Raw genomic sequence first — 27,275 nt, forward strand, 5'->3', positions numbered from 1 at the left:
TGTTTCTGTTAGTATGGAATTTGATGTTGATTTAAGTAGTTGGGTTTTACCGTTTAAGCTTTGGTCCAAAAATACTAATAGTCTGCAAGGTGTGTTTGTTACTTAAGAACAGTTTACTCTCCAGCTAAGTTTGGCTTCTGAGGTGCTGGTAGAGTGGAGTCCAGAGTTGGCCATTCTGTAAATTTAGAGGTGCTGAAATCTTTTTAACAGGGAGGTCCTGAAATGTATCAGGGCAGGCAAGGGACTTAGATTCTCTGATAGTCATTCTTAATATTTTACAGTTAACTGTTGTGTTGTGGTCATTTTGATATAATTTTATATCTGTGGAATCACACTTTAGTCCTTTGAGGACTGAGTTTAACCATTTATTAATTTTACATGTGTAGTATTTTGAAGACTCAAAAAAGAATGTGGCTTGATTTGTAAGGGAATGGTGGCAGCAGTTGCCAAGGTACTCTGGTTTTAAAGCATGTTATCTTGGTTATAAGGTCCTTGATTTGATGTTGAGCCCATTTTGGTTTACATAGCACAGTGCCCTGGCACATCGTTCACAAATACTTAAGGCAAACTCACTATCTTAAGACAGTAAATTTAACATACAGAAGTGTCCCTTCTAAAACTCTTTGAGTTCAATTTAGTAATCTAGTTAGTTGTACCGGCGCTACTGATGACTTTTTCTTCTTTGAATACAGAATAAGCAGCTGTGTAACTATAGTAGTCCAGAGTGAATAATAGATGTAGTACATACCTGCCTTGAACTTTTTCTTGTTCTTTGATCAGCTAGATGAATGACTTGTTGAGTGGTTAAATGTCTGCCTGCAAAACCAAATTCTGACCCTGACATAAGTATTTCTAGTGCACTATCACTAAAACATCAAAGTGGGCCTTCAGACTGGTACGCCTGGTTTCTTGGATTGACTCTACAGTTGAGATCTGTTTCATCTTATTAGGAAATTAAAGGGATTTTGATTGGTAGAAAGTCACAGTAAAGATCTTTGGGTTCTTAGTTCTTTTAGACTTTGAAGTTTCTGGAGTTTATGGTCTGATGGAGTGAGTGCTTACATGGAGAGTGAACTGATTTAAGAGAAACTAAAGGAAAAAGTGGGCAAAACTAATGCCGAAGTTGTAGATTGAAGCCATTGGGTAGGAGCTTGCTTATGTGTGTAGAGTAATTGGCATTGAATCAAAGACACTGCTTATTCTTAAAATCGGCCAATAGTTTCTCAGTACTATACTCTTATGTGTAGTTGTATAAAAATAGACCGAGGGGTTATTCCTGAAACTCAATCTCATTCCTAGATAAAGTGCCATCAAGGACCAGTCTGCCTTCTCTTCAGGAGCTTCTCCCAAGACATAGGCATGCATACTTGAATTTTGTCAAGTATGCTGATTATTTTGATTTTTAGTCACCATCATGTCATAGCATTATCAGGAATGCTGTGCAGATTATATCTGCCTTCTATAGCTTGAAGTTGAAATATTTAGATGGATGCAGTTGCAAAGGTTGGGGAGAAAACCTTAGTCCTTGCAAGAAGGGCTAGTTGTGTATGTCAGGATAGGACCAAGGGAAGCTGTTAGTCTGGTGGTGGGAGAGTCACAAATGCCCGGAATTAAGTAATAAGAAAAATACGTTAAATCATCTGTTTAGTGTTTATGCGCTGATTTATTTTGCATTTTGGAAATACATTTGGCAATTTAGGAGTTCAAAAATAGTTTCACACATTTTCAAAGAAAACCACAGTGCAAGGAAATAATCTAAGTGGATTCATCAAAAGTTGTTACACATAAATATTCTGCAAACTCTTGTAGTGCTGAAAGTTTTGATATGTTATGCTGAGGCATGAGAAAAATATGCGCTTGTGTTCTGAAGAAAATGATTCCAGTGAGACTTGGACAGTGGGCAGAAAGTGATTTAATGATACTGTACTTAACTTTTTTTTTTTTTGGCAGAAATTTGCAAGTGTGTGTGCTCAGGTTGAAGATGGAATTTCCTTTAACATTGATTATTAAAGTAAAAGAGGAAATAATAAATGTGGGTAGGTCCCAGAGCGCTTTTTCACTACAGTGTTTTATGGGTAATCTCTTAGATTTGGAAAACAATATGCTTTTACATGCTAGACTTAAAAGTCTACCATGCCCTTTGAGTTTTATATCAAGCTTAACATATAAATCAGAAAAGATGTACTTTGAGAGTATCTTGTATATCATTGGTTTCGTTGTAAAGTTTATGGAAAATGCCTATTTTATAGTTGGTTGCTGTTGAGACCACATTCCGTAAAGATTCCCTATATTTTAGGGAACGTTTTGTCTTAAACTTAAGTGTAGGCTGTGGGTTTCAAACTTCACTACTGATGCTAAGAAATATATTTTGTTAAATGCTATCTGGTATACATATATATGTGAAATTGAAACAAAATTTTAGGAAATAGTACCTGTTACCTATTATATACTCTATCTTTTCTAACTAATTCATTTAAAAAAAAAAAACTTTATCTATTTTCAGAGAGGAGAAGGGAGGGAGAAAGAGAAGGAGAGAAACATCGATGTATGAGATAAACATCAGTTGGTTGCCTCTTGTTTGCCCCCAGATGGGGACCCGGCCTGTAACCCAGGCATGTGCCCTGACAGGAATCAGTCCGCGAGGTTTCTGTTAGGCTGGTGCTCAGTTCATTGAACCACACCAGCCAGGGTTAACGCGTTCATTTTTTAAAAACTGATGGTGGTGCCTAAAGTTGATTTCATCAATCACAAATGGGATCAGGGTTCAAAATTTGAAAATTGTTTGTCTCATAGAGTTGTGAATCTGGGGGATAGCTTAATGAGGTTGGTAGTTCTGGGTCAGGGTCTTTCATGAGGTTGCAGTCAAAATGCTCGCTGCGCCAGAGATCTGTTTCAGAGGTGGCTCGTGCTCCAGCAGGTTAGTGCTCACAGGTGGCAGGTCTGTTCTTTTCCATTGGACTGCTTGAGTGTCCTCACAGCATGGCGGTTGGCTTTCCCCAGAAGCTGAACCAAGAAAGAGCAAGCCACACCATCACTGCCACATAATGTTAGTTAAAAGCAAGTGTCGTGCCTTGGCCCGATGGCTCAGTTGGAGTGTTGCGCCTTGTACCAAAAAGTTGCTTCATGGATTCCTGGTCAGACCACATACCTAGGTTGTGGTTTGATCCCTGGTTGGAGTGTGGGAGGCAGCTGGTCAATATTTCTCCCGCACTGATCTCTCTCTTGCTCTCAAAGCAGGGGTAATATCCTTGGGTGAGGATTAAAAAAAAAAAAAAGCAAGTTACTAAAGCCAGCCTAAGGGCAAAGAGAGAGGTATTAAGCTCCTTGTCTTGAAGGGAGGACCATCAAAGAATTTGACATATTTTAATAACCAGCGAAGTTCTTACTTGTTTCCTGTTTATGGACGAATTAGGATTGAATTGGAAACCTTCCTGAAGTCAATCTGCAAGTAATTATCGTTAATTGTCATAGTTAACTCATTATTATCTCTGAGGGCATCTAGTCTCCTCTCTGTCTTAAATCTGAGAAAGCAGGCTCAAAGATGTTAAGTATTGAACTGGCCCAGGGCCATTCATTCATTCTAGAAAAAAATAGATTTTTCTCTGACTTTTGTCATGAATAATCTGTGCTAATAAAGATGAGAAAATTGGCCGATTTTTAAGAAAAAAATCTTTTCTAAAGTTATAGTGTATGACTTATTCTTTAGTCTTCCAGTTTGCAAGCTTTTATGTCTTACTAGTTATACTTTAAACTTGTTTGTCCTACAGGTAATGCTTGATGTCTTTGTGACTTTATAGATTCCTCACACCAGCATGTCCCCTGCCCTCCACTGATTTTTTTGAAGACAAAATAATTCAGTTGATCATCGAACAAGGGGGTTCTGACACTCCTTCCCCCCAGTTGGAAATCTGATTAACTTTTTTTTAATTGTCACCTTAGGATATATTTCTTATTAATTTTAGAGGGAGGAAGGGAAAGAGAGAGCACAGCATTGATGTGAGGAACATCAATTGGTTGCCTCCCGCATACTCCCTGAATGAGGATCAAACCCGCAACCTGACTGGGATTCAAACTTGCAACCTTTTGGTGTACAGGATGACGCTCCAACCAACCAAGCCACCAGGCCAGGGCCAATTAAAACATAACTCTGCAGTTAGCCCTTCAAATCTGTGTGTTCAACCAACCTCATGTTGAAAACAGTATTTTAAAAAATGTTCTTAAAAATATGTTTATTGATATTAGAAAGGGGGAGAGTGAGAGAGACATCAATTGGTTGCCTCCCATATGTGCCCCACTGGAGATTTGAACCTGAAACCTTTTTGTATACAGATGACCCTTCAACCAACTGAGCCCCACCGGCCAGGGCTCAAAAAGTATATGTTTGATCCTTGGTTGGGAAGCTTATGTGGAAATGCGAAAATACTGTTTTTTGATCTGTGGTTGGTTGAATTTGAAGATGGTTAGCTTTCTTGGTTGATGTGAAGCTTGTGGATATGAAGGTCCCGCTATATTTACGGAAAAAAATTCAGCGTATAGATAGACCTGCACAGTTCAAGGTTGTGTTCAAGGATTACCTGTTAAATGAATTCAGACTAATTGTTAGGTCCAAATGCTATCTGTATCTGACCACAAGAATGTACTACTGTATGACAATACCAATTAGCAGATTTCCAGGACCTAAAAGATGTTATGTTTTAAAGATAATCAGGGTTTGAGTGTAAAGAACTCTTACTTTCTGATGTGAAATTTACAAAAGCATGTATTTTGTTGATATGCTATTACAGTTGTCCCATTTCCTCCCTCCCCCTTTATTCGCCTCTGCCCTACACACAACCCCCTCCCATTAGTTCATGTCCATGGGTTATACATATAAGTTCTTTGGCTTCTACATTTCCTATAATATTCTTAACCTCATGCTATCTGTTTTGTACCTACCATTTATGCTACTTATTCCCTGTATCTTTTCTCCCTCTCTCCCCCTCCCTGCTGATAATCCTCTGTGTGATTTCCATTTCTGTGATTCTGTTCCTGTTCTAGTTGTTTGCTTAGTTTGTGTTTGGTTTTGGTTTTTTAAGTTTTGGTTATTGATAGTTATGAGTTTGTTGTCATTTTTCTGTTCATATTTTTTATCTTTTTCTTAGATAAACCCCTTTAACGTTTCATATAAGGGCCTGGTGATGATGAACTCCTTTAACTTGACCTTATCTGGGAAGCACTTTATCTGCCCTTCCATTCTAAATGAGAGCTTTGCTGGGTAGAGTAATCTTGGATGTAGGTCCTTGCTTTTCACGACTTGGAATACTTTTTCCAGCCCCTTCTTGCCTGTAAGGTTTCTTTGGAGAAATGAGCTGATAGTTTTATGGAAACTCCTTTGTAGGTAACTGTCTCCTTTTCTCTTGCTGATTTTAACGTTCTCTCCTTATATTTCATCTTGGGTAATGTAATTATGATGTGCCTTGGTATGTGCTTCCTTGGGTCCAACTTCTTTGGGACTCTCTGATCTTCCTAGACTTCCTGGAAGTCTATTTCCTTTGCCAGATTGGGGAAGTTCTCCTTCTATTTGTTCAAATAAGTTTTCAGTTTCTTGCTCTTCCTCCTCTTTTGGCACCCTTATGATTCGGATGTTGGAATGTTTAAAGTTGTCCTGGAGGTTCCTGAGCCTCTCATTTTTTTGAATTTTTGTTTCTTCATTCTGTTCTGGTTGAATGTTTGTTTCTTCCTTCTATTCCACACTGTTGATTTGAGTCCTGGTTTCCTTTCCTTCACTGTTGGTTCCCTTTATTTCACTTTTCATAACCTTCACCTTTTTCTCTATTTTGTGACTATACTCAGCCAATTCTGTGAGCATCCCGAGTACCAGTGTTTTGAACTGTGCATCTGATAGGTTGAATATCTTTTCATTGCTTAGTTATATTTTTGGAGCTTTGATAATACTTTTATTTGGGCCATTTTGGGGGGGGTCTCCATGCCTGTTACATAATAAGGGGCGGAGCCTTACGTGTTCGCAAGGGCGGAGCCACTCACGTGTCTATGCTGTGGTGCTGAATGTGGGGGAGGCGTCCAAGAGGGAACAGTGCTGCTTGCTCAGCTCTCTGCCAGCTTCCAGTCCCCTCCACTGCTATCCACAAGCAAATTGGGCCCTTCTGGTGCTGATTTCCAGGTGAGTTGTTTTGTGTACATTCCAGGACCCTGTGGGTCTCTCCAACAAACTTTTCTGTGAGGCTGGGAGCTTCTCCCACTGCCTCAACCCTCGCAGGTTTTTTCAGTCAGAGCCTTTGAGGCTTTATTTCCCTGTGCTGGGACCCTGGGTTGCACGGTCTGTCTTGCTCCCCAGTTGTTTCTCCCGGTTTATCCCCACGCAAGTGTGGGGCCGCCTGCTCCACCATCCACTGCCTAGCTCACCCTGGTCTGCCAGCCGCCACCTTGTTTTGAGTCCTCTCTGCCTGGATGCCCGTCTCTGCCCCTCCTGCCATCCTGGATGAATGTTTCTTCTTTAACTCCTTGGTTGTCAGACTTCCATACAGCTCAATTTTGTCGCAGTTCTGGTTGTTTTTTGCTTGTATACTTGTTGTTGTCCTCTTCGTTGTGCAAGGAGGCACTGTGTCCACCTACGCCTCCATCTTGGCCAGAAGTCCCTCTGCTGTGATTTTCATGGAAACTGGAGCAAGGAGGATTGTTCTAAGGCTGGTTTTGCATTGATGGTACAAGGAGCAGGATGAGAGCCTGACATTGGTAGTATGAGTAAAGCCAGGATCAGTTTCTGAGGCCTGCCATGATTTCTTTTAAATCCATTAGGCTTTTCTGCATAGTAGGTGGAGATAAGAGTAAATTACCTTACACTTTTGCTACTACAGAATTGGATGATGGCTGCTTTTTTCTTAAACTGCTTTCAGGTGTCTTTTACCACCAGGACTCTTGACAGTTCCCATTCTGCCCTAAAACACCGGTTGTATATATTTAAGTGATTGCTCTTCTTTCTTGTGACTTGTCTGCCTATATCTTGTATCCCTTTCCGCGCTGTAAGCTCCCTACAGGGACTGCCTCTTAGTATACAGTTTACACTCAGTAGTAGAAATGGAGTTGATATTTAAACCGAATCTTGCTGGGTAAGTAGGTCTTTGAAAGACAGATTTAATAGTTTTATGATGTGTTTGGACATTGTGCCTTTCTCAGCTTCACTCTTTCAGTTATACATCTGCTTTGCGTTGTTTTTTTGTTGGTGGGTTGTCATCATATTTTGAGAAGTTGCTTATTTCTTAATTGGCATGCACATCCTTGCTTTATGTTTCTAGAACTGTGCTGTCCAGTTCAGTAGCAGGTAGGCACATGTGGCTATATAAATTAACGTGTCACACTAGCCATGTGTGCTTTCAGTAGCCACATGTGACTAGAGGCTACCATACATTTCCATTGTCTCAAAAAGTTACATTGGACGGTGTTGCTCTAGAACAGCAATTTTCAACTGGTGTGCCACAAGAATTTTTAAAACTTGCAGTACCTATTTAGTGAGGGGCACTGACCTTTTTTGCCTTAGACTGTCAAATTAAAAAAATGACAGCTACTGTATTGACAGCAGCCAACACAACAAAGCTGTCTGGTGTGAATGCCCTGTTTTGATCCACAGATACAGAGGTCATATAACAGAGTTGCACATTATTGGTCACAATGCATAAGATTGCATCTGATTGGTTAATTCTTGGTACCAAAAATCCTTCTGTACATATATAAGCATCTGATTTTTTAAAAAGTCACTTTTCAGCAAAAAAAGGGTAGATGATTATTACTACTATTATTTTTGTTAGTCAACGTTATACCTATTTTGTCGGCAGAAAATACTTTTGGTGTGCTGAATTTTAGTAATTTGTGTGTACCATGAGATGAAAAAAGTTGAAAATCACTGCTCTAGAATCATGTTTTACTCATCTGCACATTTTCATTGTCTGTAGTCTGTTCAGTTAGGAGGAATTGGGTGAGGACACCGAGCCTCCTGTCGTGATTGGGAGACAGAGTGGTTGGTATTTATGAATAGAGGGGAGAGAGCATGGGATGTTATATGGTGGTTAAAAATACAGGCTTTGGGGTCAGGTCAGGGTTGAAATCAGGCTTTGCCCCTTAGGCTGTTTGGCTTTGGGCATGTTCACCTCTGAGCCTGTTTTTTGTTTTACCCAAATTGGGATAATATTTGTCTCAGGTTTATGACTATAAAATAAAGTGTATGTATGGCTGGCTTGCTTAGCACAGTACCTCACTAAATGATAGGGTCATTAACATTTTAAATAATTACTGATTTAAAGAAATTTTTAGAACTAGTGTATAGTCGCGAACTTTAATATAGGCATCCGTTTGTAGAACCACCGCCGCCACAATCAGGATGCAGGTCAGCTCTCTCACGTCAGAAATCTTCCTCGTGCTGTCCTTACGCGTACTTAGCCTCCTCCAGCCCCTTCCTCCTGGCGGCCACTGATTTGTTCCACATCATGGTTTTGTTTTCCTGGTGTGCTATGTACATGGAGTCATACAATATGTAGTCTTTTGAGACTGGCTATTCTTGGCCAAGTTGAGTGAAAGATTCATCTAAGTAGTAACGTATCAGTAGTCGTCACTGATCTTTAAAGAACTTTATTTTAATTTTGAAATAATTATTTTTTTAAAAACAACATAGCCCTGGCCAGGTAGCTCAGTTGGTTGGAGCATCATCTGTGCCCCAAAAGGTTGGCTGTTCTGTCCCAGGCTAGGGCACATGCCTAGGATGCAGGTTTGACCCCTGGTCGGGACATGTACAGGAGGCAGTGCACTGATGTTTCTCTCGCTTCCTCTCTAAAATTAATAAACATATCCTTGGGTGAGAATTAAAAAAAAAAAACCCAACATAAATGTGAACCTGAATTTTTGCTTACAGAACTCTTTGGGGTTTTCAAAGTGAAATGTATTTACAGGGAAAAACTACTTCCCGACTGATAGCGATTGTACATGTCTGAATGCATCAACCTGTTTTTCTCTGTGAAGGGGCCGACCATTGGTAGGGGCAGGTCCTGGTTCCAGTCGTTTGTCTGTAGAGTTGCAGCAGGCTCCTGCTTTGAAAAAGGTGGCTGTTCAGACACAAAGTTCTAAAATGTGCTCTGAAGATGGACAGACTAGCAGGTTGCCCTACCCAGGCCTTTCCCTGTGTCGCATTGAAAGTCTGGCTGGGCCAGGAGCCCCATGACCGGAAGCCACCAAGTCAAGGAAGTCTGAGGACTTCATTAATGAGCCATTGGACAGGTATTCCAACTGATCTTGCCGTCAGGGAGCTTAGAGTCAGAATCTCCTAAGGGTAAGCACAACTCAAAACATGAGGCAGATCAGGATCAACTCTGAATTCAAGGGCTAGTTGTAAGTGGTTTAGATTTTACTGGAATCACATCTAGTAATGAGTTCAAGAAGCACTGTAGTCCATATTTTTACAAAAGGGTTTTATTTATTTATTTATTTATAGAGCGGGGTAGGGAGGGAGAAGGAGAGGGATAGAAACCCATGTGAAAGAGGAGCACCAACTGGTTACCTCTCGTGTACCCAGGGGTGGGGGGGACCAAGCCCACATCCCAGGCATGTACCTTGACTGGGTATTGAACTGATGACCACCCAGCCAACTGAGCCACACGGGTCAGGGCAGTCCATATTTTTATGTTCGCAATATTAAAAAAAAAAAAGTTCTGTTATGGTATGCAAGTTTCTAAGTTGTTTCCAGAAGCTAAGTTAGAAGTCAAGTTTATACTTACCAAGAGTTTCTTCTGTTTTGAGTTGTTTAATTCAGGTAGTTATAGCTAAACCTCAAGTAAACTTTAAGTTATTTAACTATTGTGTTCCCCTTTCCTGATTTTTCATACCACTCCTCTGCCTCTCCATAAAGCATCTCTGCCTTTAATCAGATTACTTAGTAACTTGTTTTCCTGCTGCCTTCATTAGAATGTAGGCCTCATGAAAGTAGGGGCCCTTTCTGTTGTGACCGCTTGTATCTTGGAGGCAAGAAGTAACACGTCATAAATGTATGGAGAAATGACTATCTCTGTGAGTAGGTTTGACATCCTGCATGCTTTCCAGCCTATTTTAAGTCTAGGGGATGTTGAAATATTTTCTTTTATAGGAACATTTAAATATGTTTTGTTTCAAATTGTGCAGGAGTGAGAATGTAGCCTGTAAAAAATCATGTTAATCCTCTTGAGAAAAGGGAATTTAGAATAGTGACCATAAATCTTCCTTAAAATAGCCAATTCAGAAACAGTAGAGAAAGTGGATAGTAAAGAGATTTGGACTGGAGGTATTCAAACCATGGCTCTTCTCATTCTCATCGCCTCCCAGTACAGAAGTTACCCAGTTTGTGAAAACAGGGAGATGAGAGAATGCAGCTGGGTTGGGGAGAGAATTGAGACCCTGAGATTTGGTACTTACAGGAACAAGCAGGGTGCTAATGAATTACTTAGAATTGTATAAACCGAGTAGGCTGTAAGTAGTCCTCAGAGTTTAGTAAGTTGAAGGATCTCTTGGAGAGTTGTAAAAAGATTTGTAACTGCAGCCTCAGGTTTTAAATGATTGTAAAACATAGGAATCAGTAATCATGGACACCCAGCTATTTGATCAGGTACTTGGTCTGAGGACCGTACTTTGGAAAAACTGCTGTAAGTAGTCAAGAAAGATAGGACAGTAACTAAAAACAGGTGAATATAATTATTTTGTCAAAAAATGATAAAGCTAGAGACAATATGTTGACTTTATATGTAGAAACATTTCTGCCTCTGAATGCTGCCGCTGTCTGAGAAGGCACCCCAGAACGCCTGCTGGCAACTGCTAGGTAAAATGTGTAGTTTAAAAAGCCTTTGAGGCAGTGGAAATACTGCTTTATATTTAAATGAACCACTCCATCCATTCGGAGGGATTCACTAACATCTGTCTTTACCTCTCAGTCATACTTCTCTGTGGGTTCAAAGGGGTCCTGGGGGGTTGACGCATCTCCCATTTAATCTCAGATCCTATATGGGTTTTGAATTGAGGTAGTGCTATTATTAAACCCATTGTACATATGAGGTCTAGAGAGGTTCAGTGATTTGTCCAAGGTGATACAGCTAGTTATGTGCTGGTAGGAGCAAGAATTCAAAACCCAGGTTGGTCTTAGCCCCTGTACTCTCAGGAGTGATAGAAATTGGACACACTTTGAGGAGTGCTTCCAGAGCCACTGGTGAGTGTACTGAAATGCGTCAGGTTCTCAATATTCTGGTATGATTTCTTGGTCATTTTGTTCTTAGAAACGTTGGGACCTTGAAAATACTTTTTTCTTGTGTTACAGCAAAAAATTTCAAAATTCTGTAACTTACATTGAGCTTTTATCATAAATTTAAATAGTTGAAAAACATGTAACTTCTGATATATCATAAACATTGATATTTAAGAATAAAGCTATTACATCTAATGTATCTAAAGGAATGTAATACTGTAATTAGTTATGTCCACCATGATCCGGTTAAACATACGTAAATGACTCAAATTTAACATTGCTCCTTTTCCTCCTTGAAAATCTGTTAGGTTACATTTACACCACAAAACAGTCCTAATAAATTTTTATGCTTGAGGTACTTATTATTTCTTTGCAACATATTTGTGTATGTTACAATTTTAATTTATCATGACCAGAAGGCACCAAATGTTCATACTTTTTTGTATTAAAGTTGTTATACAGTTGACCCATAAATTGTACATGTTGGTACTTGGAGTCAAACTTTATTTATTTATTTAAATTCCCCCCTTATTAGGTAGGGGATGACATTATTTATTTTATTTTTGGGGTGACATCATTAAAGGAGGCTTTGTTGACCAGTATTTCAAATTGTCCTCCTGTTTGCCTTCTCACAGGTTTAAAGATTGACCTTCCCAAAGGTTAAATATACTTGAAGGTTTTGAAATACACTGGGCCAAACTCGGATTCAAGCTGGGGGGGGGGGGGGGTGTCTTCTGTACAGTGTAAGAAGGGGAGACAGGAAAGGAGAACGGGCTTGATGCCTGACCACAAGTGCGTGCACAGCGCAGCAGTTTCACGGAGGTGCTCATGTGGAACTTGAGGATCTAGGACGCAATTCTTGGGATCCGTGCCCCCCGGGGTATAGGTACCTGAGATGGAAGACTTCTACCTGGGAAGAACTCTTGTGGGGTGCTGCAAAAGACCACGATGGTCACTGTGGCAACTTAAGGTGTCAGTAGGTGGGGAGATGAATGTGAGTTTTCTTGGTGGAATTCTACCTAGCAGCTAAACAAGCTGCAAAATGACAGTGTCTGGATTTTGAACAGAATAATCCTTTTCGTCAATATGTATGAGAAAAATAGAACTTTAAGCTCATTGTGGTGGGACAGGCAGTGGGGCAGTTATGCATAAAAATGAGAAATGAAGGCTTTGCTTTTTAAAAAATTAAAGATGGTAAGCATATACATGTTAAATTCTTTGTACTTGGTATTTTTTAAATTCCCTAAAGTATGTGCGAAACAAAAAAATGCATGCTTCTGTGGGAAGAGTATTTTGACTAACTTCATAGAGAAGGGGTGGAAATTACTAAATTAGTAAAACACAAAGTGCTAGGGAACATTCACCCTCAAATTTTGCCATCTAAAATTGGTTTATGAAATCATATTCTATTAACAAATGCCTGTCTTACTCTATATGTTTATTTTAACATTCCTGAGGTCCTCTTAGCCAGGACCATGATTAGGGTTCCCTGGGGACAGATGCGCAGCATCTAAAATCTCAGCCTTATGCTGTAATAAGTTTCTTCACCTGGAGTTCCTAGATGCTAAGTTTATCCAAAGTTCTTTAAGTAAAACATTTTCCTTTCTAATTGTCAAGTGTTTCAGACCCAAACACTACATTCTGTGTTTTTATTACAGCAGCAATACATTTAAGGAGCTGAAAAAGATTGTACAACTTCTTGATTTAAAAAAATTAAATACCTATTAGATTTTCCCCAGCAGTGAACATTTGATTTTTTGATTGTAGAACTTGAGTATGTCTTGCAACGACACTTTTCCTTTGGTCATCACTTGATTAGAAAAATACTCGTCCCAGCTCAAACATTACCTTTGAGGGATTAAAAATGAGAATTATTAATTTCATGGCAAATCATGGGGACGATTAATGAATTCTGACAGAAGAGTACATATTTGTGCTGCTCATGTGGCAAGTGCAGATCAGAGGGAAAGGTACTGCCGTTGGGCTGTGTGTTATAAATTTACAGCCAGAACTTTAAATGCCATCTTTAAAAGTGTGGAACTTCTCAAAAAGTCAGTGCATTTACAAAATACTAGCACAGTTGTGAAACTTAACTCACTTCCCAACAGACTTAGTAATTGGAACGAAGCTACACTCTTTCTTGCTAGCGTTTTCTATGTCAACTTTATTTTCATGAAAAGGATACCTCTATGGTGATGAGGATGACGATCATCCACTCCAGGCGCAGCGCCCTCTTCTCAGTCAGGTGATTCCGCATTAGGTCTGTTAGCTCCATGCAGTGCTGAAGTTTTTCATTCATGACCTGCATTAGAAAAACGGCAAACAGAAAAATAAAGTACAAAGTATCCTGTACTTAACAGATGTAATTAAGCAAATAAGGTTTGAAATATGTTTAGTGAGAGATCATGCCTTTAATTCCTACTACTCAGTCCTCTCCCAAAGGCAGCCTGCCCACGTTCCCTGCATCCACCTGGAGACATTCTGCAGTGGATGCACAGGTTGACCGAGAAACGCTCGCCGAGGCTTGTGTTTGTAAGATTTTGATGGAAGATCTAAATATAAAGCTTCTGAGTCCAGGTTTATGGTGACTGCCTTCGGATTTTTAGCAGTTTAAGAGAGGCAGTCTTGAAACATGATTCTTTCAGCATGGCCTTAAACAAAAAGATCACCTTGTACTAAAACTTAAGTCTCACAGGCAACCCCCTCCAAACACTAACACGACCTGCTGCACACCCACCACTAGATGGTGCTACTTTTAGCGCTGAACTGCAGAGGTTCTGCCTTCTGATGCCTCCGCCCTCCAGTTGGTGGAGGGGGTTCACGGAACACACAACCTTTAAGACTTGAATGTGACCACTGGCGAGTTTCACCTCTTTAATCTCTCTGCAGCTCACTTTCTTTTGGAAATTGTGAGGTCTGGAAACAAAAGTGTTAAAAGTAGTTTGATTCCCCTTGATTACTTACGGGGTATGCTGAGGGTGCGGGTTTGGTCAGTGGAAATTTGAGATGGTTAGAGATGCGGGTGGGGGGTTTCACTGAGACGTGCTAGCTAGTGCACCACGTTCATTGATTCTGCACGGACCATTAAACGGGCTCACTAATGACAGGACGCGTGGGACCACACTGGTAGCATAAAATCGGCTCCTGTTGCCAGACTTCATGGCCACGCTAGTTTCCCACGTGCATACGTGTTTAGAACAAAGACTTTTATTCCTCCCCTTCCTCTTCCAAGTCCTACTGGCTGCTTGACCTTGGTCCATAGACGTGCTGCTCATCTTTAGGCTTGCTTCTGTCTTCAAACTACTGACCCGACCCTCTTCCATTTTCTTTCAACTTTGACTAAGGAACCGACATTTTCTTCCACAACTTTTTTTCCGACTTATTCCTCAGCCCTTCCAAGTTGTATGTGTTACCACAACTCCCCCTGAAACTGCCAAATGTCTCCTAGTAGTAAATCCAACAACTTCTTGGGTAGATGTTCAACCTCAGTTAACTCGAACATTTGACAGCACTCTGAAATGGATGCTTCCTTAGCTCTCCCTCCCTAAGAAGCAAGAACTACCTCTGACCACCATTCTTTTTCTGAGTCTTCTCTACCTCTTCTTGCCTTTGGATGACATTTCCCAAAGCCCTGATCCTGTCCGTGTCCTCTGGCTCTGTACGCTGCTTACGTGACCTTTCACACTTTGGTTTGTGTAGGCACTTCCTAACCTCCAGTCATTTCCATCCTGCCATCACTATTACCATGGTCATGTGTGACAACTGTACTATTATTTAAATTCCAGAAGGCCACACTTAGAAATACTTATTTTGAAAAGACTACCATTGCCACAAGTGGAAGGCCGGTAGTATGTGGAACAGAGCTTGGTGCCTGCACAAGCTCAGCCGACCTGTGAAAGGGGGGATGGGCATACAAGGAGGACCAGTCAAGACCCTCGGAAACCAAACCAAGTCTGTCTTGACAGGAAACCCATCTTATTTCAGGGTCCACATGTCACCTAAGAATCTGTACAAGTGTGTGTATGGCACATTTTTGGGAAGACAAACTCTGATAATGTAAATGCTTAATCCTGATTCTCTGAATTTCTAACTGCCTATAAAACATCTTTTGGGTTTTCTGCCAGCACCTCAAAATTTAGCATTTCTCAAAACTAAAATGGACATCCTGTTCAAGCCTACCCGTCTTGGGCTCCCTGTCTCAAATGAGGTCACACCATCTTCTCACTCAGCACAGAATACCTTTAATCCCCTCTCCTTACAGTTAGCCTGCGCTCAGAGGCTTCAGTCTGTCCCCAGCTTATATCTTAATACTACCTGCTACACCATCAACTAACTAACCACATCCTAAAAATGGTCTGCTTTTTTGGGGGTGGGCAGAACATTTCCATCTTTTCTTTAAGTGGAATTACAGTTCTCAAAACAGGTTGGATCATGTCATTCCCCAGCTCAAATCTTTAAACCTGTACTATTGCCTTTTTCATAACCCAGAACTGACCATTTAGTCCAGTCACACTTCAGATGGTGGCACCCTCTTCTGTTGAAGTCGTGGTCTTGTGAAACCTCTCCAACCTCCTGCCCCTTCCCCTCTGTGCTCCTACAGCGTGTTGTTCTGCCTCACAGTCATGCTGTGCCCAGCACCCGTCCCTCTGCCCTCCCTGCTAGGGAGTCCCTCTTTCCAACCAAATGATGCTGCCAATCACGGTACCAACTCCCCCCTAACACCCTCCCAACCCTTCCCTGAAAAGCCAGAAGGTAGTACGAGACGCAGGCTCAGACACACTGGCTGACACACATCCCAATGCTTTGAAGCTGCCAGAGTGAAATGTGAGCCTCACTATTCCCTCTCCCCACAACTCTTTGTCCCCACCTAATAGGGAATGCTGCTGAGAAGGAAAGGAGGTGGCCAAACTGGCACCTAGACGCACAGGGAGCAGCAGTTCCGATGGCCTGTTCGGGTCTGCAGTAGACACCCCTTTCCCACACTCCACCCCAGTTCTGTCACGTGAGCCAGCACATGGTGACAGACGAGACAGACCACCCGAATCGTTCTGTCATGTTCAAGCAAGAGGAGAGCAGCCACAAACGCATGCTGCCTATTTCACCGTTTAGCCAGTGTCATGCATGTTACATGCCCACAGATGAGGGAGCAGGAGGAAACAGACATGTCACAGAGGTGGGAAGTAGGTTCTAAATGGGTGCCAGGAAAAGGTGTGACACTGAGAGGAGAGCATTTCCGGCCAAGGAAACAACAGAGAGGCAGGTGAGCTGGAGAGTGGGCAACTTGGCAGGCAGTGCTTGAAAGTGAGGCTACACCACGTGAGTCGGTACCAAGCTGTGGGAGGCAGTGCAGACTAAGCGGTGGCCTGAATAACGTCCCCCCAAAGACACCGCCATCCTAGTCCCTGGGACCTGTTAATATGACATGGCAAAGGAGAATCAACACTGTCTAGGAATTAAGGTTGGTCTTCAGGAGATAGCCCTAGATCATCGGGGTGGGCCCAGGGCAGTCGCAAAGGTCCTTAGGGGTGGAAATGGCAGCCAGAGGCGCTCAGAGTAACAGTGTGAAGTGGACTCAACTCATTTTTGCTAGATAGGAGGAGGAGCTAGGAGCCAAGGAAGGTGGGTGGCTTCTAGTAGCTGAGAAGGCAAGGGAAGAGATGCTACCCAGGGCCTGCAGAACGGAATTACTAACACAGGCCGACACCGTGACCACTCCGACCTACAGAATGGTGACACGTGGTGTGAAGCTGGTTTGTGGCGATGTTACAGCACCAACAGAACACTAATACACCATGCTTTGACATTGGAACTTTGTATTCTGATAAGGGGGAGACCTTTGTTTAGTCCTAGAGTACTTAATATTCACTATGCTGTGCTGGGCAGAGGAGGCTGAATGGTAAGACAAACACATCTCTGCCTTCTGGCTAAAACGTTCCGTCTAGAGGCTGGGAGACAGTGAAGAAGGTGCCAGAACAGTCCAGGAGAGAAGAGGGGGAACAGCAGTGGGGTACACGTTAATAGTTGTTGGTATCCCTCCCTGCTTCCTGAGCCCAGGATTTATCATGCAGACCAGGGGTGTCCAACCTACGGCCTGCAGGCTGCATGCAGCTCAGGCTGGCTGTGAATGTGGCCCAACACAAAATTGTAAATTTACTTAAAACATTAAGAGGTGTTTTTTGTGATTACATGTCACAATGTATTTAATGTGTGGCCCAAGACAACTCTTCTTCCAGCGTGGCTCAGAGATGCCAAAAGGTTGGACACCCCTGATCGTAGACCTTCAATAAATATTTGTAAATGAATGAATGACACTTGGGAGAAAAGAAAAGACTGACTAGATGTGGAGGGTGAAGCAGGAAGAGGAAACCATAAGTTTCAAGCTTCCGGTAGACCGACGATGTGGGTGAGGCTTGGCGGTCGGTCCTGCTGTCAGCCCAAGTTGAGAACAGAGAAGGTTCAGTGTTTTCTGGGAGCAGACAGTGAGTTCCATTCTGGAACCCTAATGGCTGATTACTGCTACAAGTATTTATTGAGCACATACTGCATGTAAGGCCTTTGCCAAAAACTGGGAATAGAACAGGAAAGAAAATAATCAGGGTCTCTCCTCTCATGCAGCCTACATTCCAGTGGCAAGTGTCACATGCACTTTACTCTAAAAAGGATGCTAAAGGACTGGACAAGGTGGAAGACCCGTGAGACTAAGGAGGCAGGTGGAGGCGCCTGGAAAGCAGAGGAGAGTGAGGTTAGAGATGCGCGTTTGAAAATTACCAGGAAAAGGTGGGGGCAGAAGTCAGGAGAATGAGGAAGACTGGTCGTGGCGTGGGCTCAAGACTCTTTCCTCTAGGAAAGAATAAAAAATAGAACAAGGAACAGCCTTCTCCTTGCACTACCACCATCCTTTCTTTGTTCTGTAAGTCGTCTTGTAAGACTCGAAAGCTTGCTGAAGGTCAGGACCAGTTCTTATTCTTTTGGTGTGTTATCTATAGTGGCGGAATTGTTTTGAACCCAGTAAGGCAGAGTAAATTCTTTGAATTCATAGTTAATCTTCATGTAATCCTACTAGTCTTGATTCCCTTTGGGACGCTAAGAAAATACCTGAGAAACGTAATTTGGGAAGTGTTAGGTACGTTTCACCACTCGTGGCAGATTTAACACCAAAGCGCTGTCTCAGAGGGAGACTGGGCAATGAAATGAAGAGCGCCATTTCGTGGCCACGGCACCAAGCCACGCAGATGACGCCAGTGAAGAGAACAGGACACCGCTGACGCTGGGAACACAAACTGAATGAGATGTGAGGGGAGTTCCATGGAATTTGTCAGCGGCCAAAGGAATTTTCATGAGCAGAAGTTTTAGTGTGATACACTAAGTTTTCAGAAACCAAAGTCCCAGTGTTACATAAAGGGAAATGGACTTCGAACCCCCTATGTCCACCACGCTCAGCAGGCTATCACCTACTAGACGTCCCGACCCACACGTCTTACCCTATGGGCCCACAAGCCGAACCACCCCCGTCTTCCGTGTGCCCATCACACAATTGGGGGAAAGCGTCAAGTTCACTGCTCTGTTTTAGGGAAGGAGGGGGAAACCCCACGAGTGTAGCTCCAACTGCACACAAGTCCCCTCTGCCCCAAATACACTACCACTTCTATTTATAGCTGCCTTGTCCCAGTTCCTAACACAGAATCCAATAAGAATATAGTAGAAATGTACGTAATTTATAAAGATAACTTAAATGAATTTTGAATTTTAGTTTGTAAAGAAATTGAAAGTGGATTTTCAGGGAACGCTGGTGTTAAGGAATGAGGCTTCTCTTACATTTTCTTCCTGAGTTTTATAATTTTAGCTTTTACATTAGGTTTCAGATTCACTCTAAAATGGTGTGAAGGGCAGGATTAATTTTTTCTATATATGGCTACTGTTCTGGCACCATTTGTTAAATAGTTCCCCTTGTTATTGAATTAATTTATATTTGTCAAAAGTCAATTGCCCGTGTGTGTGCAAATGTATTTCTGGATTCTCTATTCTGTTCCATGAATCTATGGACTTCTTACGCCAATATTCAACTGTCTTGATTACCGTAGCGTGATTTACTGCAACTCTTCAAATGAGATAATGAAATTCCTCCAACTTTGTCCTTGTCTCTAAACTGCTTTGCCTTGTCTAGGCCCCTTGCATTTCCACTTAAAAATCATCTTGCTTGTTCTAAAATAAACCACCCTGCTGAGATTGTGATTGGGATTGAACTGAATCTACAGGTCACCTTCTGGGAGAACTAACATCTTCGTAACACTGAGTCCTCTATTCTACACACATAAGTATATATCTTCGTTTATTTAGTTTCTCAGACATGTTTTCTAGTTTTCAGGTACAAGTCTTACTTACATTAAAAAAATATTCCTAAGTAATTCAAGTTTTTGATATTATTGTAAGTGGTATTTTAAAAATTCATTTCCAGTTGTTCATTGATATATAAAGCAAAACAGCAATTTTTTTATATATTCACCTAGCATCTTACCACTTTGATAAATTCCCTTATTAGTTTCAGTGGCTTCTTTGTAGATTCTTGAGGGTATTCTATACACAGGGTCATACTGTCTGTGAATAAATTCAGTTTTACTTCTTTTCACAGGCAATTCTCAATCTCGGGGCTACAGACAGAGCCCCCACAGGGCCGGTGCCAGGGTTTGGGACCCGGGGGCTGGGTCAGCGTGCAGCTCTGGCAGCTGCTAACGTGTAACCCAGGGGCAGAGGTCACTCCCTTCAGGGTGGGACTCAATCCCAAGGGGGCCCGGGCCCTGAAGGCAGTGCACTGAACTTGCTACCAGCAGAGGGGCAGGGCGTACATAGCCCCCCTGTTCCCACTGATGACCTTGTGCTTGCGCTTCATCTGAGCTGTGACCCAGCCGACCTTTTGGCTGTCACTGTAGTCTCACTCAAGGAGGGTGTCCTCGGTTGTTGTGGACTTGCCGTCAATAATTCCATCTTGAGCAGCAAGGAGAGACAGATAAAGAACGCCACCGCCCAGCTCGACGATCAGAACATCTCTTTGAAATCAACCTTGTCCAGGCCGCGTGGCAGTGGCAGTTGACTCACGGACAGTTAGGAACACGGTGAGACCAGCAGGGGCGGCAGGGCGCTCGGCGGCCTGAAGCAAGGAGTCATTCACGTTGACAGCAGCGTGAGGGTGACCTGTGTCACAGTCATTACAAGGTTCCCGTATCCTGCCGTGTAGAGTGCGCAGTTTTTTTGGCCAAATTTTTGAGGGAGAAACAAGGGTGCACATCATACAGGGGCATGATGATTGCAGACTGTATGATGTGCAGACTGTGTATGAAGATTACACAGTATCATCACGCCCACAGAAACGCGGGTGCACACTATAGACGGCAGAATACGGCAGGCTCTCCCTAAACCCTCACCGGTCTTACCTACTCTGCAGAGCAAATATCGGAATATCCTTTTACACAAAAAAGTTGAAAATTTTAGAACAAGAATGGAAAGGGGAAATCTAGCAGTCTGAGTAGAAGTCAAGATAATTCTCCAAAAACAGTTAAAAACAATTTCTTAACTTAAAACTTGTCTTTACATAGTTATGCAAATTATAGGCAATAATGTGTCTTTTTCTATAAAAGTGAAAAATACATACCTTAACTCTACGAGTAATGCTTAGGAACTGGCAGGTTTTATCATAAAGTTGTTCTAGGTTTTCTCTGTCCCAGTAGAAATCAGGCGTGATCAAGAAGTCTGAACTCAAGTTTATACGGTGTCTTAAAAAAAGGAAAATCATACATTTTATTTTCTGTCTTGAATTAAAAATCATGGTCTCTTTATTTTTTTATTGTCATGGTGCTTTAAGATAACTGCTGACCTTTGCAATACTTTTGAAAAACATAAATAAAAAATTTAAAATAATTTTTAAATTTGCAACCAAATTAATCCAATCTTTAGTATTAGTATTATTTATGAAGTAGTTTAAAAACAAAAAGATTTTTTTCTATTTCTAAATTTTTCTTTTTCATTAAAAAACTTGACAACATACACACTTTTTTTGGTGGGTAGGTAATCACATAGCTCAAAAAGTAAACGGTGAAAATTGACCAGTCTTGCTCCCCTTCTTATCCCCATCTTTCCCTTTCCCCCACCCCCTATAGGTAACCGAGGTCAGTTTACCTGAATCCCTTCAGGGCTTGCACACACGCACACACGCACGCACACACGCACACAATTTCTCTCTGAATTTGTATCTATTTTTACATAACAGGTCTAAGCTTACTTTTAAGTGAAACTTAAGTGGTAGTAGTAACATAAATAGCTGTTCCCTGTAAAAAAGGAAAAACCCCAAAGAATTCAGAAAACGGTGGTATGGCGCCTTATCGTAACACACAACTCAAATCCTTTAGGCGTTTTCAGATCCTTTTCTGTGCATACATGTATGTGTGTATACACATTTATGTGTAGTATATACACATATCAAGATTAACGTGAACACTTACTTTTGTTGGCCTACACAAAGGCGATCATACCATATACAATTTGTGATTTATTTTTTAAAATCACAAATTTTATGAAAACTTGTCATTCTTCACAGATTTACCACATTCCTTTTAATAACGAACACTTTCATTGTAAAGAGAAGAAAACTTAGGATAAGGACAGCGGGACTCTATGAAACTAGTCACAAACCTAAGCGTACTTGGCCCTAGCTCCTGAGTTTTGATAACTGGCTATATCAGATCTGCTTGCATTACCAAGAGAAGAGGAGAGACTCTACCCCACTGCTCAGAGAACTCAGGGCTTTAGGTCAGCAGTGGGCGCTCCTGGTGAAGGGGGTTACTTTTTGGGTACCCTGAGTTAGGGTTCCTGAGCTACAAGAAGTGCGTAGGTGATGAAACACAGGACCCCTGCTCTCTAGGCCAAGCATCTAAGGAGAACGTGGAAAACAACTCAGGTCAGCCACTTACAATGAACTCCAGTAGTTCATGCCCCCATGCCCTGGAGGGGACGAACCACTGAACAAGAGTCAAGACTTTCCTTCCACAGATCCTGGGAAAATTATGAGAATAATAAACTGAACCTTTTCCACACACTTACTCAAAATGATGCATTACTATGTTTCATCAACGTTTAGTCGCTGTTCTCCCCATCTGAACATCCCTGAAAGTGGGAGGCATCTTTGTAACTGACTGTATCTTACAGGTGGCAGTTGTGACTTAATTGTCAACGCCTGCAACAATGTATGCCCAGGAGAGAATGTGACAGAATCCACACCCAAAACAAACTAGAAGAGCTATTTCAGCAAATGCCAACTGTAGCCTCTGTGGTCAATAAACCCCGTATCACAGTTTTAACTGGCAGTGTGACTCCTCTCCTGTGGCATCTTATGGCGTCTCAGACAGTGAATGGGGTACCCAACTCCTCTGTAGCAATTAGTTCTATTTAGCATTATGACACAGTGGTGTATTCCTCCTGAGAATTCTCACTATCCAAACGCTCGAATGTATGTTCCTACCTTCAGAGAACATCGACTATACTCTCTCGTGTAGGGTTAATGTGGTTTAACTCTCATCTCTTTTGCTCATGCAGAATTTCCTCCAGCAGAGTCCCAATACAGCCCGACTGCTACTCATGGGTAAGAGTTCTCCACACTTACAAAGAATGAAGTGAAAACAGCTGCAAGTCCCACCAAGGTGCCAGTGTTGGCTCTACAGGAATGTTTTCTTGAGATCATGAAATATATGAAATATTTTATTTACTGGGAACATTTTACCTTAGGGCAAAGAGTTCACCCATTTTCTGCATAACTTCTTCGTGAGATAGTTTCACTTTCCTCCCAGCTTTTAAAGCCTATTTGGGAGGGAAAAAGAAAACATACATACATACACACATATCTGCACTCAGTAACAGGACCATAAGCAAATTCTGACATGGCATAATTGTAATCCAATGTCAATGACATGACTTGGATGACTAGAGTCTCCCAGGCATCTCACTCTGAGAAAATAATAAATAATCAATCTTATCAGGTAGAAATTTTGTATTTCCTTTTCTCATTTCCCTCCTCACCAGCACTTTCTATGATGTACGTTCCTAATCTCTTATTGAAAATTCTGGGCATCTTATCCCAAGCATAATTAGCTTATTCTTTCGCTGTAAAAACAAAATTAGTTATAGTAAACGTGACTTTTAATGTATTTTCAAATTTTGATACATAACTTTACATGTATTTTTTATGCCACTATTTTTCTCATAATTTAGCAAAAGACTTTTTTTTTAAATTAAGAAAAGTGGTCACAATCTCCTTCCTTAGAGAGGAAACACTTTGGTTTTTTTTCTTTAATTCCATTGCATTAAAAATATTGTACCACTAGAAGAATCTGAATTTTATGCTTGAAAAGTAAACACAAATATGAAGTTTCTTATTCATCATTTTATATGTAATTGGGGGTTCTTTCTTTTTCTTAAATGAAATACAGCTTTCTTAGTGTTTATTATATCACTGCACTCCAAAATATACTATTATAGTGGGAAATTTGTTTTTTTCCCAAATAGAAATCGATCTTTGAAAACAAACATAAAACTGGTATAATTACCTCTGGAATTGACTGAATGGACTCCACAAACTTATCCAGTGATGCCTCCCAAATAGCCAGTTTCACTGGGGAAAAATTTCACAGTGGATCATTTCTGTATGGTCACATTCACGGTTTTCCAAAATGCAGAACTGCACAGCACCTCCCCTGCCGCTTCCACAATAGTTTAAGATGCAAATGTGCTACAAATTTGAAACTAAAGTTTAAGAATAGCTAATTATCTTAAAGGACAGCGCTGTAGTGGAAAATGATAGAAGGAACAAAGGAGATTTCCAAGCCCTGCTGGCAGACGAGAGCTCCATTAGGTGGAGTTCCTGGTTTTCTAATGTTGTGGCTTGGTAACCAGAGAGTGTGGGGCACACCCTGGGACAAAGTGGGGCTCCGTGGACGAGGCAGCGCCAGGCTTCCCGCCTTCCCGCACTCTCACAGGGGCTCAGTATAGCTCACAGGTGTCCGAGCCCCAGGCTGGCAAGGCTGGCTGGGCCGCAGCAGCAGCCTAGCGCAGTCCAGTGAAAGTGAAAATCTTCGGGAACTTCTACAGATTTATTCAGGTGCATGGGCCTTGCAAAAAACCCTCAGAGCCATGGTGACTCTCCCATTTCTGTGAAAAACCAGAGTGTGTCTTTCTGCACCGAGGCCTGTGCCAATGTCACCGGGCGGGGCGTTCTGCGCCTGCATCAGAGACCACCTAGCCGCGACCACCACGTAGAGAGGAGGAGAGGAAAATAAAGGCAGTAATAACAACAATATAAAAAATATTTCTGGAGAGGGTAAGCTTTATCAATACAATTATGAGTAGCTTTAGAACAGATACCTGTTTTTATACTTTGTATCATTTTTTCTCTTGGAGGCGAAAAAAAAAGTGAAAGGAATGCTAAAGCTTTGCTGAATATTCTGTGAAAACATGCCAAAATCTTTCCTGAATCCTTGAACTTCCCTTGATGAAATGAAAACTATGTAACCCTTTCTTTGATAAGTAGTGTTAACTTACCTGAAAGGCAAAGAGCATTCGAGAACGCAAATTTCTCTAGAATGGCGTCATCTAAATCTAGCTCTGAATTTAACCTGATTTCCCCATGGTGAAGTTTAGACTGCCCCCTGTGGAAAGGGAAATGAAAAGAATGTTCTAAATCTTAAAAAGCACTTTATTTTTTTTCTTTTGAAGAAGTCGCCTTACAATCTTTCTATAGGTCATTTGGTAATTTGTATCAAGAGTCTTATAAATGTTCTTATACCCTTTGATCCAAGAACTTCCACTTCTTGAAATTTATTCTAAGGAAGCAAAAGATGCAAAGAAAGATTGTGTACAAAAACTTTATAGTAAAAAATTAGGAAAGAAATTAAATGTTCAGTAGGAGAATGGTTCATTTATAGTATCCCATACAACAAAAATATAAAGCATATTCTGGAAGGATATTTACTGGAAAGGGAAAATAATCACAACAAATTGTTAACTGAAGAAAATGTTGACTATAAAAGATACACACAGTGTAATCTAAAATCACACGGATGTGGGGGGGGGGATGGGAAGCTGTGTAAAACTAAGGTGACCATGTAGCGCACTCTGGAAGGGACTGGGGAGATGGGGAAGTGGAGGGAATTTAGGAATTTAAACATCAGAGAATTACAGGGTGAATCTTCCCAAAAGATGTCAGACAGGAAGAGATGGACAAAGAGGGCTGGACAACGTCAGGTGGAGGGAAACAAACAGACAGACAAGAAAGAGAGCAGGGCTGACAAGATGCTTCATGAAGGAGCTCAGCCCAGGCCACAGAGTTGAGTGGCGTGGCAGCCACCTGGGGCCAGAGGCGTTAACTGCGGCGACAGGGCTTCTGTCAGGAGTCAGTGAAATGATGCGTGACAAGCACTGGGACAGTGTGTCTGGCACAGGGCGAGCAGTGAAGCTTCACTGGCTACTATTCCTTAGCTCTTCTCCATCTGGTCTCTTCCTGACGGTCCTACAGCTCTGCTTTCATCACTTCCTTTCATTAACATGAATCTCTTTTCCCCCTATTCCACTAGACAAGTAACTCCAGGAGGAAAAAGACCTTTCGACCTGGTTCCTACTGCCCTCTCTTTCCGTCCTCTCTCTCCGTTTTCTACCCCTTGCTGAGACATGTTGCCCACCCATGCACCTTACCTGGGAATATATGTCAGGACCCCATTTCTTCAAGTGGTTCTCTTTGATCACCTCCCCACCCCATTACATTTCCCATTATACCAAAAAATATATCAACAGGGAAAACGGATTTACTTAAGAGAAAACTACCAGAATAATTTGAGGGGTTCCTCGTCATGAAGGCATACTATTTTACTGATTTAGGCTGCAGGCTGCTAGGGAAAGTTACCATTTTGGGGTTATACTACCTACTTGTTTTAATTTATGGGTAGCCTGACAAAGTAAAAAAGTAATGTCTACCCACTAATTTTTAATATCCAGGGGAGGGCAAAGTAGGTTTACAGTTGTGACTACGTGAAACACAATAGCTCATTCTTGTATTACTACTTACTAATTATTGTATTATTTTTCATACGAACAATTGTAAACCTCCATTTGCCCACGCGTGTATTTTTAGGCCTCACATTTGTAACAGTAATATTTTTCTTAAAATTTGTCTCCAATTTCATAAATCGTTCATCTCCTCTACTACTTTTACCTCCTTATTCCAAGTGCTTTTTCGTAAACTTGATAAAAAGTTGCTTACTCTGTTTTTATGTAGTTAAGTTCTTCATTTTCCCAGTGCACCAACGCAATTTCATAGGGCTGATTTTCATGTTTTTCTAGAATTTGCAACACATGCTTCATCTAGAACAAAAGGAAAATTAACCAGGAATTATATAGTGTTAATGCTTATAATATTTTCATTACATTTGGTGACATTTCTTCTGTTTAGTTTTTATGGAAAAGGCAAATTCATCGTGATATTAAACTCATCATGAGATATATTAATTTGTCTTTGCATTTGGAAACCACAAATGAGCAAAAAGAAGAAAATAAAAATTATCATTATCCCGCAGCCCACAGAAAAGCACCAGTAAAGTTAGGCTTGGTATTCTTTAAACTGAATGACACAGAGGTGGGTGCAGCACGCGACAGTCTTTCTCTGCTCTCCTGAAGTCCTAACGCCCACGCCTCTAAATCCGGCACAAGCCTTCCAGACAGTTCTGTGTGAGCACATATGCACATTTGCTTTGCTTTTTATAGGAAATGGGGTCACAGCGTGCGTATGTGCATTTTCAGACGAGACCGGGCGCATTTGGGGTGGTGTGGCCTAGACCATATGCGCATTTTCAAGGCTGGTCTCCCTGATGCAGAAACCACAGTGTAGTTAACCGTCCTAAGTGTCCATCATGGGGATGAGCCCTGCTCTCCACTGACAAGGTCGCAGTGCACATCCTTCCGTGTGTGTCTCCATGGGCTCGTGGGGATATTTCTT

The 27,275-nt window shown here is 41.5% G+C and overlaps 1 protein-coding gene across 3 annotated transcripts in view; it reads right to left on the minus strand.

Moving 5' to 3' along the window:
• Positions 1-2,181: 2,181 nt before the first annotated feature.
• RMND1 (required for meiotic nuclear division 1 homolog) overlaps positions 2,182-27,275 on the minus strand; it is a 48,358-nt gene continuing 23,264 nt past the window's right edge. Inside the window, exons 6-13 of one of the 3 annotated variants that reach the window (XR_002974000.3) lie at positions 26,544-26,644; positions 24,830-24,936; positions 23,839-23,903; positions 23,016-23,092; positions 20,895-21,015; positions 13,434-13,550; positions 12,970-13,096; positions 2,182-3,003 (exon numbers count right to left, since the gene is read on the minus strand). Coding sequence is in view for 1 of the 3 variants with exons in the window: in XM_024551972.4 (XP_024407740.2) it covers positions 13,064-13,096; positions 13,434-13,550; positions 20,895-21,015; positions 23,016-23,092; positions 23,839-23,903; positions 24,830-24,936; positions 26,544-26,644 (621 nt within the window). In the remaining 2 variants the exon portion in view is untranslated. Of the gene's footprint in view, positions 3,004-3,044; positions 3,248-12,665; positions 13,097-13,433; positions 13,551-20,894; positions 21,016-23,015; positions 23,093-23,838; positions 23,904-24,829; positions 24,937-26,543; positions 26,645-27,275 lie in introns of those variants that run through there. The other 2 variants (XR_002973999.3, XM_024551972.4) reach the window with 2 other exon arrangements.

This window comes from Desmodus rotundus, chromosome 11 (assembly GCF_022682495.2).
Source record: "Desmodus rotundus isolate HL8 chromosome 11, HLdesRot8A.1, whole genome shotgun sequence".
NCBI classification, from domain to species: domain Eukaryota; kingdom Metazoa; phylum Chordata; class Mammalia; order Chiroptera; family Phyllostomidae; genus Desmodus; species Desmodus rotundus.